General features: G+C 56.9%; 2 protein-coding genes and 1 long non-coding RNA gene across 26 annotated transcripts in view; 2 read left to right on the top strand and 1 right to left on the bottom strand.

The window, feature by feature from the left end:
- Positions 1-12,142, top strand: part of LOC105489821 (kinesin light chain 1) — a 73,356-nt gene extending 61,214 nt beyond the window's left edge. For 4 of the 14 annotated variants that reach the window (XM_011754977.3, XM_011754972.3, XM_011754975.3 and 1 more), the window contains 2 exons: positions 11,249-11,321; positions 11,793-12,142. In XM_011754977.3, the coding sequence (XP_011753279.1) occupies positions 11,249-11,320 (72 nt within the window). In that variant the 3' untranslated portion in view covers position 11,321; positions 11,793-12,142. Of the gene's footprint in view, positions 1-3,320; positions 3,388-4,499; positions 7,830-8,662; positions 8,804-11,248; positions 11,322-11,792 lie in introns of those variants that run through there. The other 10 variants (XM_011754961.3, XM_011754963.3, XM_011754964.3 and 7 more) reach the window with 5 other exon arrangements.
- On the bottom strand, positions 8,286-23,588 carry LOC105489820 (X-ray repair cross complementing 3). 11 transcript variants are annotated; one of them, XM_011754957.2, is made up of 9 exons: positions 23,545-23,588; positions 20,987-21,088; positions 20,548-20,760; positions 18,048-18,185; positions 16,527-16,739; positions 13,809-13,963; positions 9,970-10,182; positions 9,739-9,785; positions 8,286-9,619 (listed from the first exon to the last, which is right to left on the bottom strand). In XM_011754957.2, exons 3-9 carry the CDS (start codon positions 20,600-20,602, stop codon positions 9,400-9,402), a joined length of 1,041 nt encoding a protein of 346 aa, XP_011753259.1. In that variant the 5' UTR covers positions 20,603-20,760; positions 20,987-21,088; positions 23,545-23,588; the 3' UTR covers positions 8,286-9,399. The 11 variants fall into 11 exon arrangements, with proteins under 11 accessions (XP_011753259.1, XP_070955608.1, XP_011753260.1 ...); XM_071099507.1 differs by having other exon boundaries at positions 20,548-20,695; XM_011754958.2 differs by lacking the exon at positions 23,545-23,588 and adding an exon at positions 23,491-23,540.
- LOC105489819 (uncharacterized) lies at positions 20,843-21,377 on the top strand. Its single transcript, XR_011625474.1, has one exon. It is a non-coding gene; the product is annotated as an uncharacterized lncRNA (long non-coding RNA).
- Positions 23,589-23,847: the final 259 nt, after the last annotated feature.

Below are 23,847 nucleotides of genomic sequence, written 5' to 3'. Positions count from 1 at the left end.
CCTGAGGCAAGAGGAGTGATGTGACTTTTGTAAGGAGCTTCTCACAACTGTTTTCCAGCCCGTTTCTGGAGAGGGGGTTTTAGGAGCCCCACAGATGTTCATTCTGAAGACTCCCTGGAAGACCCCAGGATTTGAGGACTGGACTTCTGGAAGTTTATGGGGATTTAGTAGCAAATTGCTTACGATGAAACAAATGAACTCTTACTTGGGGGGAATAGATTCTAAATTGCCTTTGGAATAGTGATCTTATTTTAAAATGTTTACAGATTTCCAGAACCAAAATGATAGGTTACTACCTGCCTCTCGATGAATTTTGAGATGACACGTTTCTTCTTACAGTATTGAGAGGGTCTGAGCAGGCTGCGTGGCTGCTTGGTGTCCCTTCCTTGGAATGATCTGATGAGTCACACAGCGGCTCTCAGGTCCCCTTCAGGAATTACATGATGCCCCAGAGAGAGCATTCTGGACATTATTTAATTCCTGGAGGGGAACACACTCATTGTTTGAGGTTCTTAAGTTTTGAAGCCTTTTAAGTGCAGAGTCCAGTTCTGGTGCTGAGTGTTATAAGTTGGACCACACTCCCACATGATAGCTCTCAGAGCTGTTCTGTTTTTTCATGTTTTCTGTCTTTGCCATGATAAAAATATAACAGTGTGTGACCAGCCCCCAGGGTTAGAACTGTGGTCAGTGTTCACGGGGCTACAGCTCTGCCAGCCTGAACTATGTGACATAGATGCACGCTTGCACGGACTAACGTTTTCTACATGACTTTGGAAATTGCATCCCGTAAAATGCATACAACTGCATAATCTTTCCAAATAAGAGTGACTGTTTTTATTAACTAGACAGTAGTCTCAGACATCTTTTGGAGGGTTTTTTCAGACGGAGACTGTGAGGCCCCACCCCTGAGTTTCTAATTCCTGAGTCCCTGATCCTCAGAATTTGTGTTTCACACAAGTTCCCACGGTGCTGGGGCTGCTGACCCGGGGCTGCTTTTTGAGAATCGCTGAGCTGGACGTAGCAGGACCAGGGTGTTAGCAGCTTGCTGTTTGGCTGACTCCTAACAGTTATTGGACTGAAGGGTTTGGAATGCCATGTGTTCAAACAAGGCAGTTTGCAAGAGTGGTAGGAAGAGACGTTGAGGATTTGAGTTCTTTCGTTTCGTAAAAGGGTTTGAGGGAAGGTTGTGTAGCTCTTTTAAAGAGAGTTAATGGCAGCTGGGTGCAGTGGCTCATGCCAGTTATCCCAGCACTTTGGGAGACCAAGGTGGGCAGATCACTTGAGATCAGAAGTTTGAGACCAGCCCGGCCAACATGGCGAAACCCCGTCTCTACTAAAAATATAAAAATTAGCCGGGCCGGGTGGCGCATGCCTGTGGTCCCTGCTACTCAGGAGGCTGAGGCAGGAGAATCGCTTGAACCCAGTGGGGCAGAGGTTGCAGTGAGCCAGGATCACATACCACTGCATTTCAGCCTGGGCGATGGAGTGAAACTTCGTCTCAAAAAAAAAGTTAATGGCCACTTTATAGCAAGAATAATTATGTCAGGTCATAATTTACTTGTGATTTGGTTTGATTTTATACTTGGTTCTTGAGTGGTTCTAGGTAGAGAAAAGCCTGTTTAGGACTCCAGCAATGTCTGTTGCGGGCTTCATTGGGATGTTTTTGTTTTGTCCTGGTTGGGACATTTTGGGGGTGAGTTTTGCTTGGGGATAAGGAAATTCAGGTTTTTTGGTGCAGTTGTTCAGCAGGGGCTGGCTGAGTATCTACCATGTGCCAGGCGCTGTGCTCACAGCACTGCTGACACACGGGCGGGTGCCCTGGGCTTTCAGCCCCATCCCAGTGTCCTGTGTGAGGCTGTCCCTGTCACCCTTCAAGGCTGTGCCTCAGCCTCGCAGCCACCATCCTTGGCTTGCCCAGGAACTGCTGTGCTCATGTTCACTGTCCATGTTGCATGCAGTTCACGTTCAGAATTTAAGTAACCCTCAGTATCGGTTGCTTTAGCTTTAAAACTTCAGGTGAGTTTATGTTCAAAGCCATCCATGGTGGTGGTGAACAATGATAGTCATTTTATGACTGGGATATAGATAATTTATAGGCTATTTCATCAAGCATTTTAAATACATCAGATGGGAGGAAAAGTAAATATATGTATAAATTCCTGTATTTCTTTAAATGGAGAGCCATGACTTTATTTTAATTTTGGTTTCTAAGTAGAGAAATACTGACTTCAGAGTTTATTTTACTAACAATAAAGTTGATTTCCCTGCTTTTAATATAGAAAGATAAAAAATAGTATATTTATGCATCTTCTTTTAGCAGTGAGTTTTGAGTGTCTCTTCATGATCCCTTAATGGTGATGAGTCTGACATGATCCCTTGAGCGCCCTCCCTGAAAACCATCAGATGAAGGCAGAGCCTCTGCTCCCAGATGGTTCACTTTTTTTTTTTTTTCTGAGACACAGTCTTGCTCTGTCGCCCAGGCTGGAGTACAGTGGTGTGATCTCGGCTCACTGCAACCTCTGCCTCTTGGGTGCAAGTGAATCTTGTGCCTCAGCCTCCAGAGTAGCTGGGATGACAGTGTGTGCCACCACGCCTGGCTAATTTTTTGCATTTTTAGTAGAGACAGGGTTTCACCATGTTGCCCAGGCTGGTTGTGAACTCTGGGCCTCAAGTGATCCACCCGCCTCAGTCTCCCAAAGTGCTGGGATTACAGGCGTGAGCCACCGCGCCTGGCTTTTCTTTTGTTTCTTTTGGTAGATGGAGTCTCACTTTTGCCCAGGCTGGAGTGCAGTGGCGTGATCTTGGCTCACTGCAACCTCTGCCTCCTGGGTTCAGATGATTTTCCTGCCTCAGCCTCCCAAGTAGCTGGAATTACAGGCACATGCCACTGCGCCCAGCTAATTTTTTGTATTTTTAGTAGAAGTGGGGTTTCACCGTGTTAGCCAGGATGGTCTCGATCTCCTGACCTCATGATCCGCCCGCCTCGGCCTCCTAAAGTGCTGGGATTACAGGTGTGAGCCACCGTGCCCGGCCCCATGAGCCACTTTTTAAAAGTGCAAGTCTAAGGACACTTTGAGTTTGCGTATGGTACTTTAAAAGCAGCATTTTGCTGTGAAAGATGCAGAGAAGCTGTAGTCTTTTCTCCTGGGCACTAAATAGAGTGAGACCCAGGACTCCCCTGTTACCCGAGCAAGATGAAGGCAAGGTCCCGAGAAGCCCCAGTGTCACAGAGGCCTTGGAGGGGCTTTGCTTGTGCTTCCTGTTGCTGGTTGACCAATGTGCTGATCGTTTGTCCTTGCATGTCCGTGTCCGGGTTGCAGCATGAAGCGTGCCAGCTCTCTGAATGTCCTTAACGTGGGTGGCAAGGCTGCTGAAGATCGCTTTCAAGTAAGGAGCCTACCCCGAGTTGTGTCCTAGGCTGCCCAGACCACGCTGGCAGGTCTGCAGATCCGCACCCGGTCCCTGCTCCGCCCCTGCTCCTGCAGAGGGCTGGGGCCACCACCACGTTTGTTCCTGGACAGCCAGTTGTGACAGTCGTGTTTAATATTCTGCTTCACCACTGGTTATGTGCATTATGGGCATGTTCACATGTGAGCATTCTCAGAATATTAATTAATGATCTCAAATGGTCTTTAAAAATAGTGTAACCTAATTAATTTATTCTGTTAAACTACTGTCAAAGCTTGACCAGTTACTAGTTTGTATTAGTTTGTTTGATTTTAGCCTCTCCTAAGTTTATAACTATTAATAATTAATTATCTACTTAAGCTGTTGTTCAGAGTTTAAAAGTATTCAAAACCTTATTAACATGATGACTAACACGTTGTCACTCTGACACTAAAATCTTGAGCACTTGAAGCTGTCCGGATCTCACACAGACACATCAGGTTCACATCTGAAAGTACTGGCTCCCTTCCCCATCACGGAGGCTGTTTTGGTGTGGCTGTCAGTGCGGTGGGTGGCCGGGTGCCTGTGGCTGCTCTAGAACCTGCCTGTTACCCAGGTGCCTGGAGCCCGCCCGGCAGCTCGAGCTGTTGGGACTTGGCAGTCCCCGCCCGCCCCTGTGCTGGTGCTGAGAGCTCGCGACAGTGGCCAGGCACTGCCCTCCCAGTTGTCCAGATCCACTAATCCTCACAGACAGGTCAGCGGCCCGACCTGTCCCCCATCACTCTTGGGAGGCAGCCACCTCAGGAAAGCTTTTCCCCAGCCCCCTTCTCGGTGGCTGCTGAAGAGGCTTGTAGGGTGCTGGACATACTGCTTGAAGCACCCCTAATGATGAGAGGAAAGAAAGTCTCTTCATTTTACAGGGTTCTGTAGCTGACCCAGTGTTTTGCCCTCTGGTTTCTTGGAGTTTCCACATGCACATTGACCCCTGGGCCTCTCGAGTGCCAACCTAGATTTAGCTGTGCAGCTGGTACTGTTAGGCCTGAGGCCGTTTGAAGCTGGCATCATTTGAAGTCCTGGTTAAGTGTAATTTTTCTATTTGTTTTTTCATGCAGGAACGAAATAATTGTCTGGCCGACTCGCGAGCTCTGAGTGCCAGCCACACTGACCTGGCCCACTGAGGGCCGGCAGGGCTAGGTAACCTGCCTTGGGAGTGTGAGACTGCCCTGCCCTGCCACGCCCCTCACCGCCCTGCCCGGAGGCGCCAGCCGCACTCCTTGGCTTCCTTTCTAGATAGTGACGTCCACCAACCTTGGAGGTGCCTTTTCAAAACACCCGGGCGACCCTGCCCCAGCATTCTGTCACCCGGCCTGCAGTCTCAGTGCCAGGAGCTGCCTCGACCGCGACCCGGCCAGGCTGGCGCACGGAGGCCGAGGCGAGGCCGAGGTGGCTTCAGCACGCGGGGGGGCGGCTCCTGCTCACGGATGCTGTTGCACTTCCTGCCTGCCAGCTTTTTGCCATGACACCAAACTCTCTTCTAAATTATAATGTTGTAATAAGGCTGTAAACTAAGAACCTGGAAACATGAAGTACCCTTTCAGAACGGTAGGCATTTAGTGATCTGCGGCAGTAAAGCCTGAAGCGTGGCGGACCTCCTGGTCAGTGGGAGTGAATCCCCTCCCGGCAGGAGCGTCTTCTGGGTCTCTGTTTCCGAAGTCCCCGGGCGTGGTCCTGGGCGCCTGTGGGGCCTGGGCCCCATGCCCACCCCTTTTGAGCAGTGTTCTCTCCTGGAGGCCCCGCACACGAAGCCCCTAGAGACGTGCGTTTCACTTTTTAAAAGCTTAAGCTTTATAGAATGAGGGAGCACAGTGGACTCTGACAGGAACCTTTTCAAATCAGTGCTGAGGCTGTATTTCTTAGCTGTCCACAGACTAGCCCATAGGTAAAGAGCCTACAAAACAGATGCCGAGGTAAGCAGTGATTCCAAAGACTGGCGCTCAGAAGCGCCACCTCCATGCCAGCCAGCCAGGCTACGGAACAGAGGGGCGGTCTGAAACGCTGGCCATCCCGTGAAAGGTCAGCTTGCCGCTGTCATGTAACAGGGCAGGTGATGGCACAGCAGAGGCTCACACTTGTCGCCTTCAGTCCCTGGAAGCTCCCCGTGGGGCACGGGGCCGAAGGCTGGGGACAGAGCATCCTGGGGTTTTGATATAAGGCTAGGCTTTAAAATACCTTTAAAAGTTTCATTTCATTTCATCCCGTCTCATGTCGCAGGACTGCTGTGTTTGTGAAAACGTATTTGTTTCCGTAAGACAAGCTCCATGTAGTCGTCAGCGAGCGCCTGGCACAGGCGCTGCCCTATGGAGCCAGTGTTGTCCCCAGCGGCTCACCTGTGGCCGTGGCTCCTTTTCTGAGGCTCCTGACTCCATTTTTGCAGATTCTGATGGGTCAGCAGCTTACTTTCTAAATGCTACATAGAGGTGTTAAAGGAAATTTCATAGGTTCTGTAATAGTGGATAGGATTAAAAGAAAAAATGGTACATATATATGGCTGGGTGCGGTGGTTCATGCCTGTAATCCTATAATCTTAGCACTTGGGGAGGTTGAGGCGGGAGGATCACTTGAGCCCAGGAGGTCAAGAACAGCTTGGGCAACACAGCGAGTCCCTGTGTCTACCAAAAAAAACCCCCATAAATATATAAAATTTGATGGGTTGTGAGAAGCCACCCCCTCAAAAAAGGGGGGTGTAGAGCAGCTTCCTTTGACAGGTGCCGTGGCTGCCCCCGTAGTGGGCTATGTCTGTGCACAGGCGACGGGCAGGAGGGCTCTGGAGCTTCCCTTGTGGTGGGGGGTGCCTTCTCCCTGTGAGGATGCTGAGCAGAGTTTGGAACCCAGACAGTTTCCCTTAGTGACAGTTCTCTGGAAAGGAGAAAGGGCATTTAGAAGAAATAAACACAAGGCTGAATATGGAGTTGAATTTTAACCTCTTCAGACTGATGGGTGCAGACGAGGTTGTGTGGGGCCTCTGTGGAGCCTGCTCTGGCGTCCAGCCATGGGATCTTAGGGCCGACGTGGCCTCTGCAGCACTGTGGCTGTGGGAGCACTGTGTGTTGGGATAAGAGAAGCCAGAAGGCCTCCTTGAAGCCAGCTCGTAAAGGAAGGTTCATGTTTCAGAGAGGGAAGTGGCAAGGGAATCTGAGTCCCTGATGTTTGAACCCCCCCCCCCACCCAATAGAAGTGCAGTGATTTAAGCCATTTCCCATCTGGCGGTCTGAATTTTTCCCTTCAGAGCAGAGAAATGGTAGGCCCAGCCATCCCTCCTCCTGTGTTCTCTTTCTGGTGAGGGGACCCCCAACGTGAGAGTCAGCACCTGTTTCTTCAGAGTTGCTGTCAAAATACTCACTGCGCCCCACCCCCCCCACGGCAGCCGTGTGTGCAGCGCCCAGTCCCAGCCACCATGGCATGGGAGCGTCTGGATCTGCGGGCGGACAGCCTGTCTCTGGGTAGTTGGTGCAGCTGTGGCAGAAACCAGGCCCTGGGGAGGTCCTGTGACATGACTGCTGCCCTGGAGCAGCAGCAGTGTGCGGCTCAGGGGTCCTCGGAGGCTGGTGGTGCCCGCGGGTGGCACAGGGGCCCTCTCATGGGCAGCACTTGGTCTTGTGTTTACAGTACTGGAGGAATTCACATCGTTATTTTCTGGATCAAGCTGCTAGAAATATCACGTAATTAGAAATTCAGTGTTTATAGTAAGATGTATTAAACATTGCTAAAAATGTACGGCTACAATCTATAACAGGTTTTCCATTGTCATAACTGTGTGGAATTTTCTTGGAGGATGTCATTAGCTTCTGTTTGCACTGACTTGTGAGCCGTGTGTACACTTGTCAGATTTCTGAATACTGTAGAGCACTCACCAGCTCTGACCATGTCTTGCTAGGGCCGGCCGGCTGCATGTGCAGCGGGGCCAGCTGTCTTAGGGCTGATACGTAGACGTGTATTCTGTTTACAATTAGTTCCCCAACGTTGTGGGGAAGAACTTAAGTGGTTTTAAAGTGTTTTATGATATGGTGAGGCATTGAGGGTCAGGGCACGTGGTCCCTGAGGAAGGGTCTTCGGGACAAGAGGGACTGTGCTCCCCAGGGTGTGGTGCCTCCCTAAGGGGATGGTCAGTGCTCCTGGGTCAGTGCTGGCCAAGCCAGCCCTTCTGCAGACTGCTGTGGTGGGAGTTCCCTGGGACAGGAAGCCCCTCGGCCCCTTCCCTCCAGGGCAGGAACTGAACCAGCATGGGCGGGGCCGGCCGAGCTTCCAGGCGTGTTTTCTGTTAAATGTACCTCTGTCTTTAAGCTGTCTCATTTTCTAATCGCCGGCATGTCTTGCCTAGAAAAGCATTTGGAATTGCTTATGTTCAATTACAGAAATAAAATGTTTTATTTGCTGTTGTAGAATCCCTGCACTTTTGCAGAAAGGCTGTTTTGTAAAAATCCAACCCCAAAATAATTTTTTCCTATGTTCATGCCAGTGGTTCTTAACTTTAGGGTCAGAGAACCTTGATAACGTGAAGGTTTTCAACGGATTGTCCCACCCTAGAAAATGGCAAACAGAAAAATTCTGCACAGTATGGGCCTACCCCTTACCTTCCCCCCAACCAGTGCCAGCCCCCCCCCCCACTGTAGGAGCACCCACAGGCTCACCCTGGGCACATGGGGTGGGGGTGACAATTTCTGCCTCTGGGTTGTGGGAGGAGTCAATCCACTTAGCAGTTCTGGGCCTCAATTCCCCTACCTGCAAGTGGAGATGTAGTAACAGTACCTATCCCCAGGAGTTGTGAGGAGAACGTACTTCAATGTGCATAAATTACTTAGAGCAGTGCCTGGCAGACAGCAAGAAGCAGGTCCTGGAACTGCATCCATTTAACATTTATTTGTCAAAGGCATGGTCGGTGCCAGGCAGCACGTGGAGGCACTGGGTGGGTGGGAATCAAGGGGGTCACCACTCTGCCCATGGGGAGGCCACGCCACTGACCGCTGGGTGGATATTTCAGCATCTGCAGCCAGCTGTGTTCCTGAGAGGCTCTGCTTTCTGGCCAGATGTAAGGCCTGGCCACAGTGTGGGACTGGGTCTGCAGGTGGCCCTGCCCGGAGTCCTGCCATCTCCCCACCAGAGTGCCGCCCAGCCACACCAGGGCTGAGCTGGACGCCCAGACCCCTGGGGCCAGGATACACTGGGACCCTCCTTTCTCTCAACCTTGGATCCTCTTTCACCAGAACTGTGTTCCCAGGTGACTGACGAACGAGCCTGTCACGTGCCAGCCCCACGCGCCCGCTCTCCTCTGTCTGGCTGTGGTACTGGCACAGGCCACACTACTAGAGTCAAGGCAGCCCCCCCCAACCCCAGGCTCTCCTGGACCCAGAAGCTGGAGGTCGGTGGGATATGCTTTCTCCACCTTGTACCACACTGAAGTTTTGTGGGGCACGGTGTGTGCCGGGGTGGGGCCCCCGGGATCCAAGGACCCAGAGGTGGGTGAGGAGGAGCTGCCTGCCTGCAGCCCCGCTGTGGCCTGAGGGGTTGGGGGAGTCAAGACAGCCCTGCGTGTAGGAGGGGAGACCTTCGCGGGCAGGGCCCCAAGGCTGAGGGGGCCTGAGGCCTAAGACACAACCCCGGGTGGGCTTCCATGTGGACAGCAGAAGCAGGGGACTCCCAGGGAGTCACTGTAGGGACACCCCCAGGCCCCAGCCCTGAGAATCACCTGTCCCCAAGGACCAGCTCAGCGGTGGGGACCAGGTGCCCAGCAAGCCGGGCCTGTCCCCAGACCCAGGGAGAGGTGGAACAGCTCCCCCAGCTCAGGTGGGGGACTGTGGCCACCACCTTTGGCTGAGAAAGTGGAACCGCTGCCCTGGAAGATCTGTCTGAACCAGGCTCCCAGCTGTGCCACGGCCGAGGCAGACAGCGTTTTAAAGGCGCAAGCCCCATGTGTCAGGGCTTCTCAGGCAAGGCTGTTCTGCAGCTGCCACCGTGTCAATGGGACTGCGTCCCAGGTGTCCCTCGCACCCCTTCTGCACTGATCGTGTAAGAACAGGAGGAGGGGGGCAGGTGGGGGGCAAAGAGCACCCGCAGGGTCCGGGCTGGGCAGCCGAGGGCAGCCTCTTCCTCGCGGAGCCGCTCAGCCAGCAGTCTCACCAGGAGCTGGTTAGCCCAGGTTATGCCAAGGGCTGGGGAAACACGCTCGTCCCAGAACCTGAGAATCAGGAAGCAGGCGAGCTGGTGCTCAGAAGGCTTGGTGGCCCCCGCCCACTTCGGCCCAGCTGTGCCCCTGGCACCTGCGCAGAGGTGCACGCACCACACGGCTGCACTCACCCCAGCGGCCCGTGTGCTGCGCCCTGCTCCTCCATGGCCTCTGTCACCTGGAAGAGCACAGTCCAGGTCAGCTGCAACGGCCGCGGGTCTTCCCGATGGGCAGGCACAGGCTGCTACCCGCAGGGGCCGGGGGCCACCGCACTGCCACCCGCCCCACCTCCAGACCGGCTCTGCTCTCGCATCCTGGCTAAAAGTACGAGCTCACGGGTGCACCCCTGCCTTGGTGCCCACCTGGTTGATGCACAGCACAGGGCTCTGGAAGGCACTGCTCAGCTCACGCAGCGCGGCCCCCAGGGACTGCAGACGCCTGGCCCTGGGGGCGGAGGCCTGGCTGTCAAATTCACAGCGGAATGGGGCCGCCACCGAGTCGATGACCACCAGGCGAGCCATGCCCCGAGACAGCAGAACGGGGACCTTCTTATTCACACATTCCAGCAAGGCGTCCTGTGGGGACAGGGCCATGGTGTATGCTGGCCAGCAGGCCCCCGCCCCCGGTGACCAGACCCCATTTGGAGTGTCACTCAACCGTCTGACTCAAAACCTTCCTCCCCACCTGGGACTGACAGTGCTGGCTCTGCAGTCCCCAAACTCTGAGCCCAATTCTGTATTCTTCCCAAAAAGTCTCCAACTATAGAAGCTTCAGGCTCACACAACTGGTTCCCTGGACTCCATGTCCTTCCTCTGGCCCTCCCAGGCAGTCACCCCTTGGCCATGCCAACACCATCCTCTGCAGAGGCGTCCTTTGCCCAGGCTCCTGAGTCCTTGTGGGGGTCTGCTCTCCCTTCTGCCATGGTTTCACCCTCTCCCCCTCACAGGTCAGCAGCAACCAGCCCTCTTCTTCAGTGGCCCCATGCCAGGTGCTCAGACCACCCAGACCTGGCCACAGTGCCACCAAATCTAGCCCGTGGTGGCCATGACCACCTGGGCCACACCCTCTTTGGACGCTCAGCAAGGCAGGGGCCTAATGCCCTTCAGGCGTTACTCAGGCGAGTCAGGTCTGGCCTGCCTCTGCCAAGGCGTGGGGCACGCTGGGAGACCATCTGGGGGTCAGGATGGGGCTGTAGGTGGAGACACCCTTAAGGCCAGTGCCTCCCGTGCACCCAGGCCTTAGCCCTGTGCTCTGAGCTGGCCTGGCCAAGGGGTGGAAACGGCCCTGTGCCCACCGGCTCCCAGGAGAGCTTCCAGGGGAGGGCCCCCCAGGGAAGGCAGGTGTCCTCGGCTTCCCTCTGGGTGCCGCTGTGGCCTGTGGGTGCCACGGCCATTGGCATGGCTGGCCTGGTCTCTGACCGCAGAGGTTGGTGAGCTGTGGTGATGGGGGAGGGTGGCACAACTGCTCCTGGCACCAAGCAGGGTAGTTCAGGTCCCATGGGCCTTGCCAGCAGCTCTGGCCAGAGCTGCCCCTAGGCTGCCCCTCAAATCCAAGGTCTGCAGCCTCACACTGGTGTCACGCCTGGACCTCTGAAGACGCCCTGCACGCCCTGAGTGAAACTCGTCTGTGCTTCGTCTCCAGGGCGTCTCTGGCCGAGCCTCTTTTTGTGGAAAACGACAGCAGCAGCAGTGGCTTGGAAGACGCCACCGCTAACGTGAGTTCCACGGCCTGCAGCCCCAGGAAGCAGGCAGCTGGGCCAGGGAGGGACTTCGCATGTGCAGGGACTGGGGGGACTGGGGATGGGCAAGTGGTGACTGCTGCTAGCTGCCCGGCTGGGCCTCCAAGAGGGGCTTGGCTCAGAGAGCCCCACCCTCATGCAAGCCCAAGGCCCACAGAGTAGTCGGGTGGGAACGGCACCAGGCTCTGCTTATGCAAGAGAAGGCTGTGTCCACACCCCTGGCCTTCCCCGTGCCAGATGCAGGCCTTTGGTGCTCCAGAGAGCAGAGACCAAAGATGCACTGGTCCCCCATGAACCCTCGGCCCCAGGGAGGCCCACAACCAGCAACACCCTCTTCTCCAGGCAGACTTGGGGTGGGGGCTCCCCAGAGAGCTGTTTTCAGAACAGAACTTAGTAACACCATCAGGCTTTGGTGGCCCAGCCCTGACCTTCTGTCTTCTCTTGCAGTGACCCCGACCTGGCCCCGCTCCAGGATGGGACTGCCGAGTGTGGCCCGGAGCTGGCCCGGGACAGCCAGGGCAGCAGGGAGGGCCCCTGGCTGGGAGCCGCAGCGCTCACTCATTTCTCCTGCGTCTGTGTGCGTGGGGCACGATACTAATGACCACACGGCTGGCGTGACCTTGGGACTGGGGCTGAGGCTGGGCCTAAGCTGGTGCCCTGGTGCGGCGTGGCCTCTCCCAGGAGACCTGGGGCATGAGCTGGGCCCACGGCTCCCTTCCCATGTGTAACTTCCTCATGTTGTGTGCGATAATGTATTTTATTGTACATTTTTTAAAATTAAACGTTTATATGCCTTATGCTTTACTTCAAAGTTTTTTCTATAAGAACTCAGAAATGGGGGAAGGCCAGACGAGCGCGGTGGCTCACGCCTGTAATCCCAGCACTTTGGGAGGCTGAGGTGGGCGGATCACGAGGTCAGGAGATCGAGACCATCCTGGCTAACACGGTGAAACCCCGTCTCTACTAAAGATACAAAAAATGAGCCGGGCGCGGTTGTGGGCGCCTGTAGTCCCAGCTACTCGGGAGGCTGAGGCAGGAGAATGGCGTGAACCCGGGAGGCGGAGCTTGAAGTGAGCCAAGGTCGCGCCACTGCACTCCAGCCTGGGCGACACAGCGAGACTCCATCTCAAATAAATAATAATAAAAAGAAGTGGGGGAAGGCCCACCGGCTCTGCCAGACCACAGCCACGTCTAGGGTGGGCTGGACATGGCAGCCGCTCCCCCTGCACAGGGCGGAATTTCCTTGTTTGCCTTTGGTCAGGGGTTTACTCCCAAACTTCCCATCTTTTCTTCTGCATCTTTTCTACTTCATCACTTCTCCCTCCTGGGATGATCTCTGTAAACTAAGTGCTGACAGCTCACAGCACTGCTACCCCAGCCGCAGGGATGCGTCCCAGCCTCTTTCGCCTGCTTCCTGGCTGCAGGACGGACTCCACTGGCCCCCCGTGAGTGGCCCCTGCTCTCTGGAAGGCCCTGCCATGGGTCCCTCCTCCAAGCCCAGCCAGTGTCTGCAGGGAAGCCAGCAGCCAGGCAGTGGTCAAGGATCTAAGGTCGCCTGTGTGAGCTGGAGGCCCGGCAGGCCTTGGCCAGGTGGAGCCCCTGTGCCTCCAGTGAGGGCCGTCTTCCCCTCAGAGGCAAGGGTGAAACCAACACAGCTCTCTCACCAGGGCGGCAGCCTGGAGAGCAGGTCCCACCCTTCTCAGGGCGGTGGTCTCCTAGGGCAGCTGGTCAGGGCTCCACAGCCCAGAGGAGGCCCTTGCCACCCGCCTGGGACTTCTCTTCCCCACTCCGTCTTCATGGGCAGGGTTGACAGATGGTGTACAGGCACCCAGTTACATCTGAGTTTCAGATCATGAAGAAAGGTGATCTGAATATGGGCATTCTCATTCTAGAACACGCTTCAAAGCTGCCTAAGATTCAGACGTAACTGGATGTCGCAGCCTGCCGCCTTGCCTGCCTGGCCCACAGCCACTCCTGGCCAGGATTTTGTTTGGCCAAACTGCCGTCAGGCTCCTGAGCCTCCTCCTAGGCCCATCTGTGCTCGTCCTCGTGAAACCCAGTTTTGGCAATCCCTACTGAGATGGTAGCAGGACCCCTGCCCTCCACATCCAGTCGCCCTCAGTAGCTGACTGGTCCATCCTCCACCGTCCCCAGGGGCAGTCTGATCCCCATGGCCCACCTTCAGCAAGGGTCCTGGCAAGACGCTTCAGCCAGAGCCCCCTCCCCTGCCAGTTCCTCTCAGTCACTCTCCATCCTCTGACCCCACCTGCTCCTCGGGCGTAAACCCCCATGACCCATGCTGAGTTCAGAGCTGAACCCCATCTCTCCCTGCCCCGCTGTGAGACCTCACTGCCGTGGTGGTTACCTGCCCCGCTGTGAGACCTCACTGCCGTGGTGGTTACCTGCCCCAGTGGTCCTGAACAGCTTGCCTTAGGGGTGTCACGCGGCTTCTCCCACACTCACCACATCGGCCACATGCTCGATGAAGATCTGGCTGCCAAATCGGAGCTTCTGAAGCAGCTCTCCAGGAACGTCGGTGCGCAGCCGCGGCTGCTGGGCCATGAGCTGCTGCAGGCGCTTGTGTGGGAAGGCGTCTTCCGTGCAGATGTAGACGGCTCCTGGGAAGTGAGAGTGCCTGATGTGCCCAGGGGACTCCAGACGGGCCTGTGACTGCCACACAAATCAAGCGCAGACGTCTCCCACCATTTCTAACTCTGCCCCTTGCAGGTTCTTTGTCCCTGGCCCGGGGAGGGAAGAGGCTGGTGTTGGTTCTCACCCTCCCACTGGCAGCCACCTCAGGACCAGGTGACCCCTCAGGAGGAATACGGGCTGGGCCTCCACTTCCGACACCCAGGCAAGGACTTCCCCTGTCCTGGGCCCTGGGCTGGAATGGCCACAGATGGGAGGCCTCTCCTGCCCCACCCCGCCCCTCCTTCCCCCCGTGCCCCTCCGTCCCCCCTCTGCGGGGCAGGAAGCAAGTGGCAGCATCAGGGCAACGCCTTCTGGAAATGGCCCCGACACATGGCCACACTCAAGGCCCCCACTGAGCAAGTGTTTCCTCTCCCACTTTCAAAACTTCTGCAATTCAAACAGCCGGCTTGAAAAGACACGTGTTGGCGAGGATGTGGAGAAGGCGGACCCGACCCCTGTGCGCTGCTGCTAGGAATGCAAAGTGGTGCAGCTCGGAAGACAACCGGCACTTCCTCAAAAAGTTACACACGGAAAACAACCGGCACTTCCTTCAAGAGTTACACACAAACCACATGGCCCAGCGGCCACACTCCCAGGTAGACACCCAGGAACCCCCGCCCCATTCTGTGTCAGAACTAAGCTTCTGAGAGGCATCTGGCCCACTTGGGGCCAGGGAGGTACAAATACTGCCTTGGGAGGCCACGTCTCTTGTGGCTGGTTCCCTTCCCCACCAGTGTCCCTAGCCGTGGCTGTGCCCCTAGTCAGGAGGCCACAGGAAAGTCGGGGCCCCGGGGTTCCTCCATCCTGTTGGCTGGAGAGAGGCTGGGCTGGAAGGCTCGGAAGCAGGTGGAGCCGGCCAGGCAGCCTGTTTTTGTTGGGGTCATGTATTGGGGGCTGCACAGCCATGGGGACATTGTGAAGCTGGCAGGAGGGTCGCTGTGGGCAGCCTAGCAGTGGGCAGGGCCCCAGCAGGCCTGGGAGAGCCTCATGCAGCTTAAGCACAGGACTCAGAATCACTCCACAGCCTGCCTGCCACTTTCTTTTCAAAATTAGGGTCTTCAGATTGGATCTAGGGAAAGAAGTCATTTCCCCAGAAAAGCACATCTGAGCCCTGACCTTGCACATGGTCACGGCGGGGCCTCCTCCCTGCCCCCGGCCTGCAAGGCTGGACTGTGCTCTCTTCCCGCAGCAGTCCCTGGGCTGGGCACCGCCGGGGGATTCGGGGAGGGTGTCCTAAGGCTTCCGTGTCCCTGGGTAGCGGGGAGTGTGGGCTTCACTGAAAAGGCCAACGGGGTGGAAGCTCAGGGGGAGTCACTGCACAAATCAGATTTGCATGAAGCCTGGCACGGAGGATGCTGGAGAATGAGGGCGTTTCCTGTCCTGTTCTGAGCACGCTTGAGTCCCACCTCCACCTCACAGCAGCTCTTCCATGGGGTAAGCGGGAGACTCCCATTTTCAAGGCCAACTCCTATCCTCCTGGCTTGTGGCTGTCTCCAGGCTCACCCGAGACCAGCTGCAGGGACTCAGGCACCTGACAGGAGGGTGTCCTCCCCTGGACTGCAGGGACAAAAACGCCTGTGGTATGAGCAGACCCCAGCCGTGCTGTCAGAGACCCCTCACCCTCCACCCAGCACGGAGGCTCAGGCAGGCACAGCACAGCCTTGGTCCCGGGGATGACGCTGACCTGAGGGTGGCAGAGGTGAGGTTCCCAGCCACACTGCCGCTGGCAGGTCAGGCCTGTGAGGAGGTGGCTGGCGCAGCCTGTGGGTCCAGGGCCTGGGGTCCCGCCCTGTGTGGGAAGTGAGCCTAGCAGGTGCACTCCAAGGCGCCACCAATGAAAAATGCTGCCACTCTGTGTTCACGTGGAGTTTAAGACAGTGTGGGAATTGCACGTTGACACCAGGGAACTGGGTTAAAAGTTAAGGAGCTACTAAGAAACATCTCTCGTACTCACAGCTCAGTTTAAAACGGCATGAGCTTTTAACACCTGAGAGACCCAAGCAGGCACGCTCTGAATGCTTCAGCAATGCAGGGAACCCTTGTTTCACAGACAGAGCTATATAGGCTCACGGGGACACGCCAGGAGCATACCTGGCCTGGCGGCGGGGCACCCAGGAGAAAGGCCGTGCTGCCCTCCCTGTGCCGCTGGCTCTGTGGACTCCGGGCTTGGCAGCTGTGTGGAACCTGGGCCGGCATCGCTGTGCTCAGCCAGCGACCCCTGGCCTAGCTCTGCTGAGGGCAGGATGCAGGGCAGGCTGCCTGGTGGTGGGGTTTGTACCCTCCCACCCCTCCCGCTGTCAGCTGAGCCCAGCCTCACTTCCCCTCCCTGTTCTGGAAGGAGCGAGGGCAGTCAGGACCAGAAGGAGGAGGGAGACACAATGGTAGGAACGGTGCAAGAGGCGGCCACTCCCCCACCTCAACGGAAAGCTGTCCCAAACACAGCAGGGGCCGCCCACCTGCCCAGACCCCATGGAAGGGATGGCCACTCACCAGCCTCCAGGCCTCCGTGCTGCCGCGGAAACTGCACAGCCAGGCAGAGCTGCAGCGCCAGCTGGGTCTTCCCCACCGAGCTGCGTCCGGCCAGCTCGGTGATGCCGTCCAGGGGCAGGCCACCGCGGAGGAGCGAGTCCAGCACCGGGCAGCCGAGGCTCAGGCGCTGGTGCTGGGCCGGGAACCGCTCCTTCTGCTGGTGCAGGTGCAGTGCTGCAGGGCAAGGATGGTGTCAGGCCTGGCTCTCCTGGGCCTGCGGGCAGAGCTGGGGACTGTGGGAGGCACGGCCAGCCTGCCTATGCCAGGCGCAGTGTGGCTGGAGCAATGGTGCCTGTGGTCACCAGGGGTGAGCAAGGTGCTGAGGGCAGGGAGGGGTGACCCAGCCAGAAAGGGCGGGTTCACCTGAGACGCAGAGTCAGGGGGAGCCCCAGGGCCACCATCTCATGCCCCCAGGGATCCCCCTATGGGGCGACTGCGGCACCAGATGCCTTCAGCCAAAGCTTCCAGAGAGCCCCCAGGTGCTCCCTAACAGCCTCCGTGTGCAGAAAAAGGCACAGCTCCGTCCAGCTGGGACGCCCTGGGTACTGAACAGTTCTGAAGCAGCTTTAATGGGCTCCCGCACGCGCACACACGTGCACGCCCCATGCTGTCAGTGCTCTGTGACGGACACCATTCTAGAGCAATGCTGGTCACAGCCTCTTGGCTAAAGGGCCTTGGACGAGCCATTCGACACAGGCTTCTCCACGACACCGAAGCCCCTCAGGGGGAGGCTCAAGGTGGGACACGCAGTGCAGGCTGCGCTCTTGGCCTGGGGCCTGGGCCGGGAGGAGCAGCCCGTCCCTCGAGTCCGCACACTGCCTTGGGCATCCCGGTCAGGTGGAGCAGGCCACCCTGTGAGGACTGCCCAGAGCTCTGCCCACGGCACTGTGTGTGCGGCCGTGGCACCTGCCCACCACGGCAGCCCCAAGTTCAGCATGCTCCTCGGGGCCCGGGTCACTGAGCCACCTGCAGGGGAGGGAGGACCCTGCTCATGCCCGGACCCCGCTGCCCACTGGGGCCTGATCAGATGCAAGGATGGAAACTTTGTCCGTCCAGGCGCATGGGGTTCACTGGGTACCTCCCCCTGCTGCCAAGACCTGGTTTCCCACACGTGGTGGGGGCACCGCGGCCAGGGCCGCATCTCACACCGTTCCCACCCTGCCAGAGCCTGAAGGGCTCTGGGTGCTGACTGCCAACTTCATCCCTGCTTCCTGCACCCCCTCCTCTGGCCCACAGAGCAAGATCCCCAGGAGGCCTCACAGCCCCTCTGTGTCCACCTCACACATCTTCTGACCCAACGCTGTGACCATAGCCCCATGGTTGTAGGACAAGCAAGATGGGAACTCTGGGGCGTGAGCAGCTGCCACATGCCCTGAGGCTGATCCCTGGGTGCAGTCTGCACAGCCCCATGCCCTGCACCACAGGGATCATGATGCTGGAGCCACATGTCACCCCCGGTGGGAGATGCCAGGACCCACCTACCTGTAAGGATGCTGCTTCCCCGCAGGTGTAAGGAGGCCGTTCTCAGCAAGTGCCAGACCTCGGGGCTGGAGAGGTTGGTCAGTCTCTTCAAGTCCGGTCCAGAAAAGTGTAAAACCTCCTTTACTGATTTCAGTTTGGCTGAAATGACACAGATAAATCACAGGAAACTGTCAGACTGTAATAATGCAGGGTGACACAGCAACAAAAGGTGCTTTATAAGAGCACTGTGAGACCACCATGCTTCCAATTCTGGGGACAAGGTGGGTAGGGACCAGATCCCCTGCTCCCTGGAAACCCTGGACAGAGTGTGGCCGACACACGGGCAAGGGGAAAGGGCCGCTGGGCACTGCGCCCTGAGTCTTGGCACTCGGGCAGACACCAGCCTCATGTGAGGGGCAGAAGCCAGAAGACGGGGTCGGGCAGGTCCCAGGTGCTAAGAAGAAACGACAGGCACCCAGTTCCACGCCAGCTGGAGACAGTGCTCCAGAAAGGGGCAGCAAAAAACCAACACCGAGGTTTCCAGCACCCGCCCGCCAGGCCCGGAGCCGGGCTGAGCCACAGGCAAGGACACGTGCCCTGGGGAGTGGAGCGCTGGGAGGCAAGCAGAGTCCAAGTCCAAACACTGGCTGTGCAGGGCAGTCAGGGCAGGGGGCAGAGCACGTGCGAATCAGAACGGTGGCGGCGTCAGTTACAGAGGTGCAGAGCCCCAGGACCTGCCATGTGGGGAGGAGGGCAAAGTTCATTTTGAACTCAGATAAGTGCATCACTTTCTACTTTCAAATTCGGAGAAAGACGACAAATGCTGCAGACTGATCAGCCCATCAGGGAAGTTCGAGGAAGCGCACACGAGAGGGAGCAGTGGTGGATGAAGGGCCCCGCCCGGCCACGGAGACTTACACCCGCTACATCAGAACCCCCCTCAACATGGGTGCGCCGAACGCTGCAGTGAAAAGACAACCATTGTCAGGCTGGAAAACAGTAACCACTGGTGGGATCTTCAGAAAAGCCACACAGAAAACACAAGGAGATGGAGAGGTGGGGATGAAGAAAGCGCCCCTGGGTTTCACCAGATCCAGCAGAGAGGGCTTCCCGTGGACAGGCTGCTCCAGAGGGCTCTGTGGGCCCTGAGGATTCGCCAGGATCAGGGCTCTGGTGGGGCGGCTCCCCTGATAAGTCTCACGGCCCCAGCCCCTTTCACAGTTTCGAAGTCTGCAGGGACTTCTGGAAACATTGGTTTTTGGATAAGAGACACAGGTGAGAAAGGAACTCCCTGGCTGAGCCCATTCCCCTTCTCTGTCCCTGGTCTGCAAGCGTCGTGTCTGCAGCTGTGGCAGTAGCCGTGATCACAAGGCCACCAACAGGAGGATAAAAACCAACAGCCAAGGATGGAAGGGCAGGACAGTGAGGCCCTGCCCAGTCACCAGGTTGCTGCAGCAGCTCCACGAGCACTCCCGCTTCTCGCCACAGATGGTGTGCTGAGGTTCACGTAGCTGAGGCCCTGGGAGATGGGGGAGGATGGAAGATGGAAGGAGGGTCCCCAGACGACAGCTGGGCTGCAGGCATGGAGAGCAGGGGCAGGGGCTGCACGTGGGGCCTAAGCTTTGAGCATTTGCTAACTCCGTGGAAAAAAGATGCTGTAAGAAAGAAAACGATCCCCCACACCCCACATTGTTGAACCACACCAGGTATGCACCAGTCACAACCCCAACAGCTGATGTCACCCAAACTAGGTTCTAACTATGGGCAGGGAGCTGGGGGAAGAGGGAGTTGGGGTACACAGGTGTAGGCACACTCAGTCCTCACCGCCCCCAATAGGAAGTCCATGGATAATCAATAACACTGACAAATCAAACCTTACAACGTAAACACATTTAGGAGCCCAGATGTAAATATTTTTTAAAAAAACAACTAAAAAACGGCTGGGCGCAGCGGCTCACGCTTGTAATCCCAGCACTTTGGGAGGCTGACATGGGCGTATCACAAGGTCAGGAGATAGCGACCATCCTGGCTAACACGGTGAAACCCCGTCTCTATTAAAAATACAAAAAATTAGCCGGGCATGGTGGTGGGCACCTGTAGTCCCAGCTACTCGGGAGGCTGAGGCAGGAGAATGGCGTGAACCCGGGAGGTGGAGCTTGCAGTGAGCCGAGATCACGCCACCGCACTCCAGCCTGGGCGACAGAGCAAGACTCCGTCTCAAAAACAAAACAAAACAAAACAAAAAACAAAACACTAAAAGACTTTATGTGGCTCCATTTTACCTTTTAGACAATATGCACGTATTACTCTGATAAAAATAAAAGTAACTGAAAGAAATCCATGCAGTTAAGAACACACACACACACACACACCTGAAAACCCCACAGTACATCCTACCCTCGGTGTAATAATCAGGGTAGGCAAAGGGAGGAAGGCTTAGCCAGCCAGCATTTTGTTAACCTGCCTTATGTAAAGTGCACAGACCCACCCACACCCCTTATGTAAACAGAAATAAATGTACCTTTCTTAATTGCAGCAATAATTCTGGGATTCAGGTCCAGTAGATCTAAATCCATTCTGTCGGTGGGCTGCCCACCAGGATGAATAACTTCCCAGGAAAGACAGAACGATGGATGCAAATTCTGAAGCACTTGCCTTCAATTCAAAGCCTGTCAAAGGCACACACCGCGGAAGTGACAGCAGCCACCGTGTCCGTGTCATCCGGGCTCTGTCACTGCGGGTGGAAGATACTTCACTGTACAGGGAAAGCTGTCGAGCTCTATCTGGGGCAACATGTCTGTAATTTACCTCTAAGAATTAGAATGATTTAGCAGCTTAGAACCCATTCCAGACACTGATGCATTTGAAAAATCCCCCAAACCCACCACATTCACTCCCTGTGGGAAGTGCTAGAAATAAGGCCATCCTCCTGCGGCAGGTGAGGGCCCCGCCCGACTCACCTCTCTGGGGCTCAGGGATGACCCACGCGTTCCTGGCTGACTTGACTGAAGCATCTCTTGCACTCTGCAGTTTAATTTCCTTTAAGTGTCTCCCTGGGGATTCTGGAAAGAGTGGGAAGGGGGGTCTGGGATTGGCAGAGTGCTCAGGGAATCCGAACATCGGTGGCCTCCAGCTGTCTCAGCAGCCAACAGCAGAAGACAGCTTTCTTCCAGGACGACCACTGTGGACCCCACCCAGCCTCTCCCAGGAAGGGAGCTGGCAGCCCTTCCACAGCCCGAGCCCGGCCCAGAGAGGGAGAAGCTCAGCTCTTCTCCCCTCCGGCCTCGGCGGGCTGCTCAGGGACTCAGCCCAGAATCACATAAGGCCTTTCCAACAGGCCACTCTACATCCTCTGTCGGCTTCCCAAATGGGGAGACCAAGAGTGTCCAGGGCACCAGGAAACCAGAAGGCAGCAGCCTCGAGGGCCATGTCCTGCAGTGAGGCCCAGTGCCCTTGGCAGTAACCCAGCAGAGGAAAGGGCAGGCCACGGACTTGGAGAAGGCTTTCCCTTGGACCACACAGAATGTGGCACTGTCCTGGATGCGATTACGCTGGTCACTCCATGCCCATGCTCAGCCTGCTCAGGGCCAGGCGTGGAAAACAGACTGCAGGAGCCGCAGGCTGAGGCACGCCCCCAGGCACCCCGTGAGGCGGGCAGGGCAGGGAAGCTGGTGCTCCAGGATTCGTTTCCTGCCCGCGCACCAGGCTCCCGGGGCCCCACAGCCTGTGGATTTTCTGAGCAAGGGACAGGGAGGTGCCCAGGCCTGGTTGCCCAGGCAGGCCTGACAGGAACTGGCGAGAAGCCACCCTGGGGGGCAGGGTGCAGGCCAAGGCAGGGCGGTGGGGCGCTGAAACCAGCTCCAAACTGCTGGCTGGCCAGAGTGAGGAAGTGAAGTTCCCCGGCACAGAAGGCAAATCAAAAAGGAATGCCACCTCCAGGGAAGGCACTACACTGCCAAAGGAGATGTGGCCTCGCCTAGCTCTGTGAGTTACTGACCTTGATTGCTGGGCTGCAAAAATACAAATCAACTTGAAGGTTGGGCAGATGCTTTGAGACAAGCTATACCCTGCTGGCCTGGGAGCTGGTCCTTGGTCCCCGCCTCTCAGAGAGCTCCCGCTCTCACACTCTCCACTGCTATTAAGGCACACTGCGAACTCTAACCAGATCTCACTTTCCAGGGGCCTGCTCCATCCCCGGAGCAACGACTTTGGCCATTCTGGCACTCGCCTCCCTGCGGCAAATGCACCCCATCCATGGAGGCCCTGCTTCCCCGCCAGGCGTCTTCACCTCCTCCCCTCTCTTCTCCTCTGAGCACTGTGAACCCAAGAACAAATTCTCTTTGACAATAAACCGTGTGATTCGTGGAATCATACTTTGGTCCTCTCCTTATTTCCTCCACACACAAGGACCCCTGCAGCGCCAATGCCCACAGGAGAGGGCAGAGCCAGCCACACGGACCCCCACCTCACAGGCTTCAACGCGGTGGGTCACTTGAGCCCGCGAGTTCAAGACCAGCCTGGGCAACACAGTAAGACCTATTCTCTACCAAAAAAAAAAAAAGAGAGAAAGAAAAAGAAAAACAGCCGGGTGCCGTGGTGGTGCTTGCGGTCCCAGCTACTTGAGAGCCCGGGAGGTGGAGGCTGCACTGAGCCGTGATGGCGCCACTGCACTCCAGCCCGGGCGACACAGCAAGACTATTTCAAAAAAAAAACAATAAAAATTCATGCCTTGTAATGAGGAATTAAAGGCAGGATGAATAAACATTTTCTTTTTTTCTTTTTTTTTTTTTTGGCTTTTTGAGAACGGGTCCCTCTCTGTAGACCAGGCTGGAGTGCAGTAATGTGGTCTTGGCTCACTGCAACCTCTGCCTCCCGGGTCCCGGTTCAAGCAATTCTCCTGTCTCAGTCTCCCGAGCAGCTGGGATTACAGGTACGTGCCATCACGGCCAGCTAATTTTTTGTATTTTTAGTAGAGACGGGGTTTCACCATGTTGGCCAGGCTGGTCTTGAACTCCTGACCTCGTGATTCACCCGCCTCAGCCTCCCAAAGTGCTGGGATTACAGGCGTGAGCCACCACGCCCGGCCTAAAAATTTTCTTTCCAAATCAAAGCATTAAAATAACTGTTCAGATCTCTCCCACTTCGATGCCAGGCCAGCGCAGTCCCAGGCGGACGAACGAAGGCATCGAAGGCCGGGGGCGCAGCCGCGGGCCCACCTCGGCCTCCCCTGAGCAGACACCTGCCCGCGCACACCGGGGCCCCCGGAGCCCGCCTTCCCTGCTCTGAGCGCACGCGGCCCTGCCCCGGGAAGGCGCCTGAACGCGACCCGAGCTGTGGCGGGGCACCCAGGGTGAGAGCTGCAGCCCCAGGCCATCCTGCTCCCACCGGCTCGGGCAATGGAGACCCGCGGCCGCCCCCGCCCCTCGACCCTGCCACACCCCTCACGTCCGCGGCCGCCCACGACCTCCGACCCCGCCGCCGCCTGGCACCGCAGCCGGGTTCCCCGGGTCTCACCTACCGCTGGCTCTGCAGTCCTCTTCGCGCCGTCCTGCCCCTCTCGGCTTCCTCCAATAGGCGCCGAGCGCCCTGATAGGGCTACACCAATCAGAGGCGAAACGACGCCGACGTGGCTGACGAACCAACCAATCCAAAGTCTCAATCTTTCTGGGAAGGGCGGAGCGCATCCGGGCCAGCCCTCGCCGCCGATTGGTGACTGACCACAGGGGGGCAGGGGCGGTGCCCTTACGCGGATTGGAGAGGGCCGCGATGGGGCGGAGTTCGAGCTCCGATTAGTCCGCGTTCCGTGGCGGGCTTGGCGATT

The sequence above is a fragment of the Macaca nemestrina genome, chromosome 7 (assembly GCF_043159975.1).
Source record: "Macaca nemestrina isolate mMacNem1 chromosome 7, mMacNem.hap1, whole genome shotgun sequence".
NCBI classification, from domain to species: Eukaryota; Metazoa; Chordata; class Mammalia; order Primates; family Cercopithecidae; genus Macaca; species Macaca nemestrina.
The sequence above is the reverse complement of the archived record's forward strand: the minus strand, read 5'-3'. Positions and strand labels throughout refer to the sequence as shown.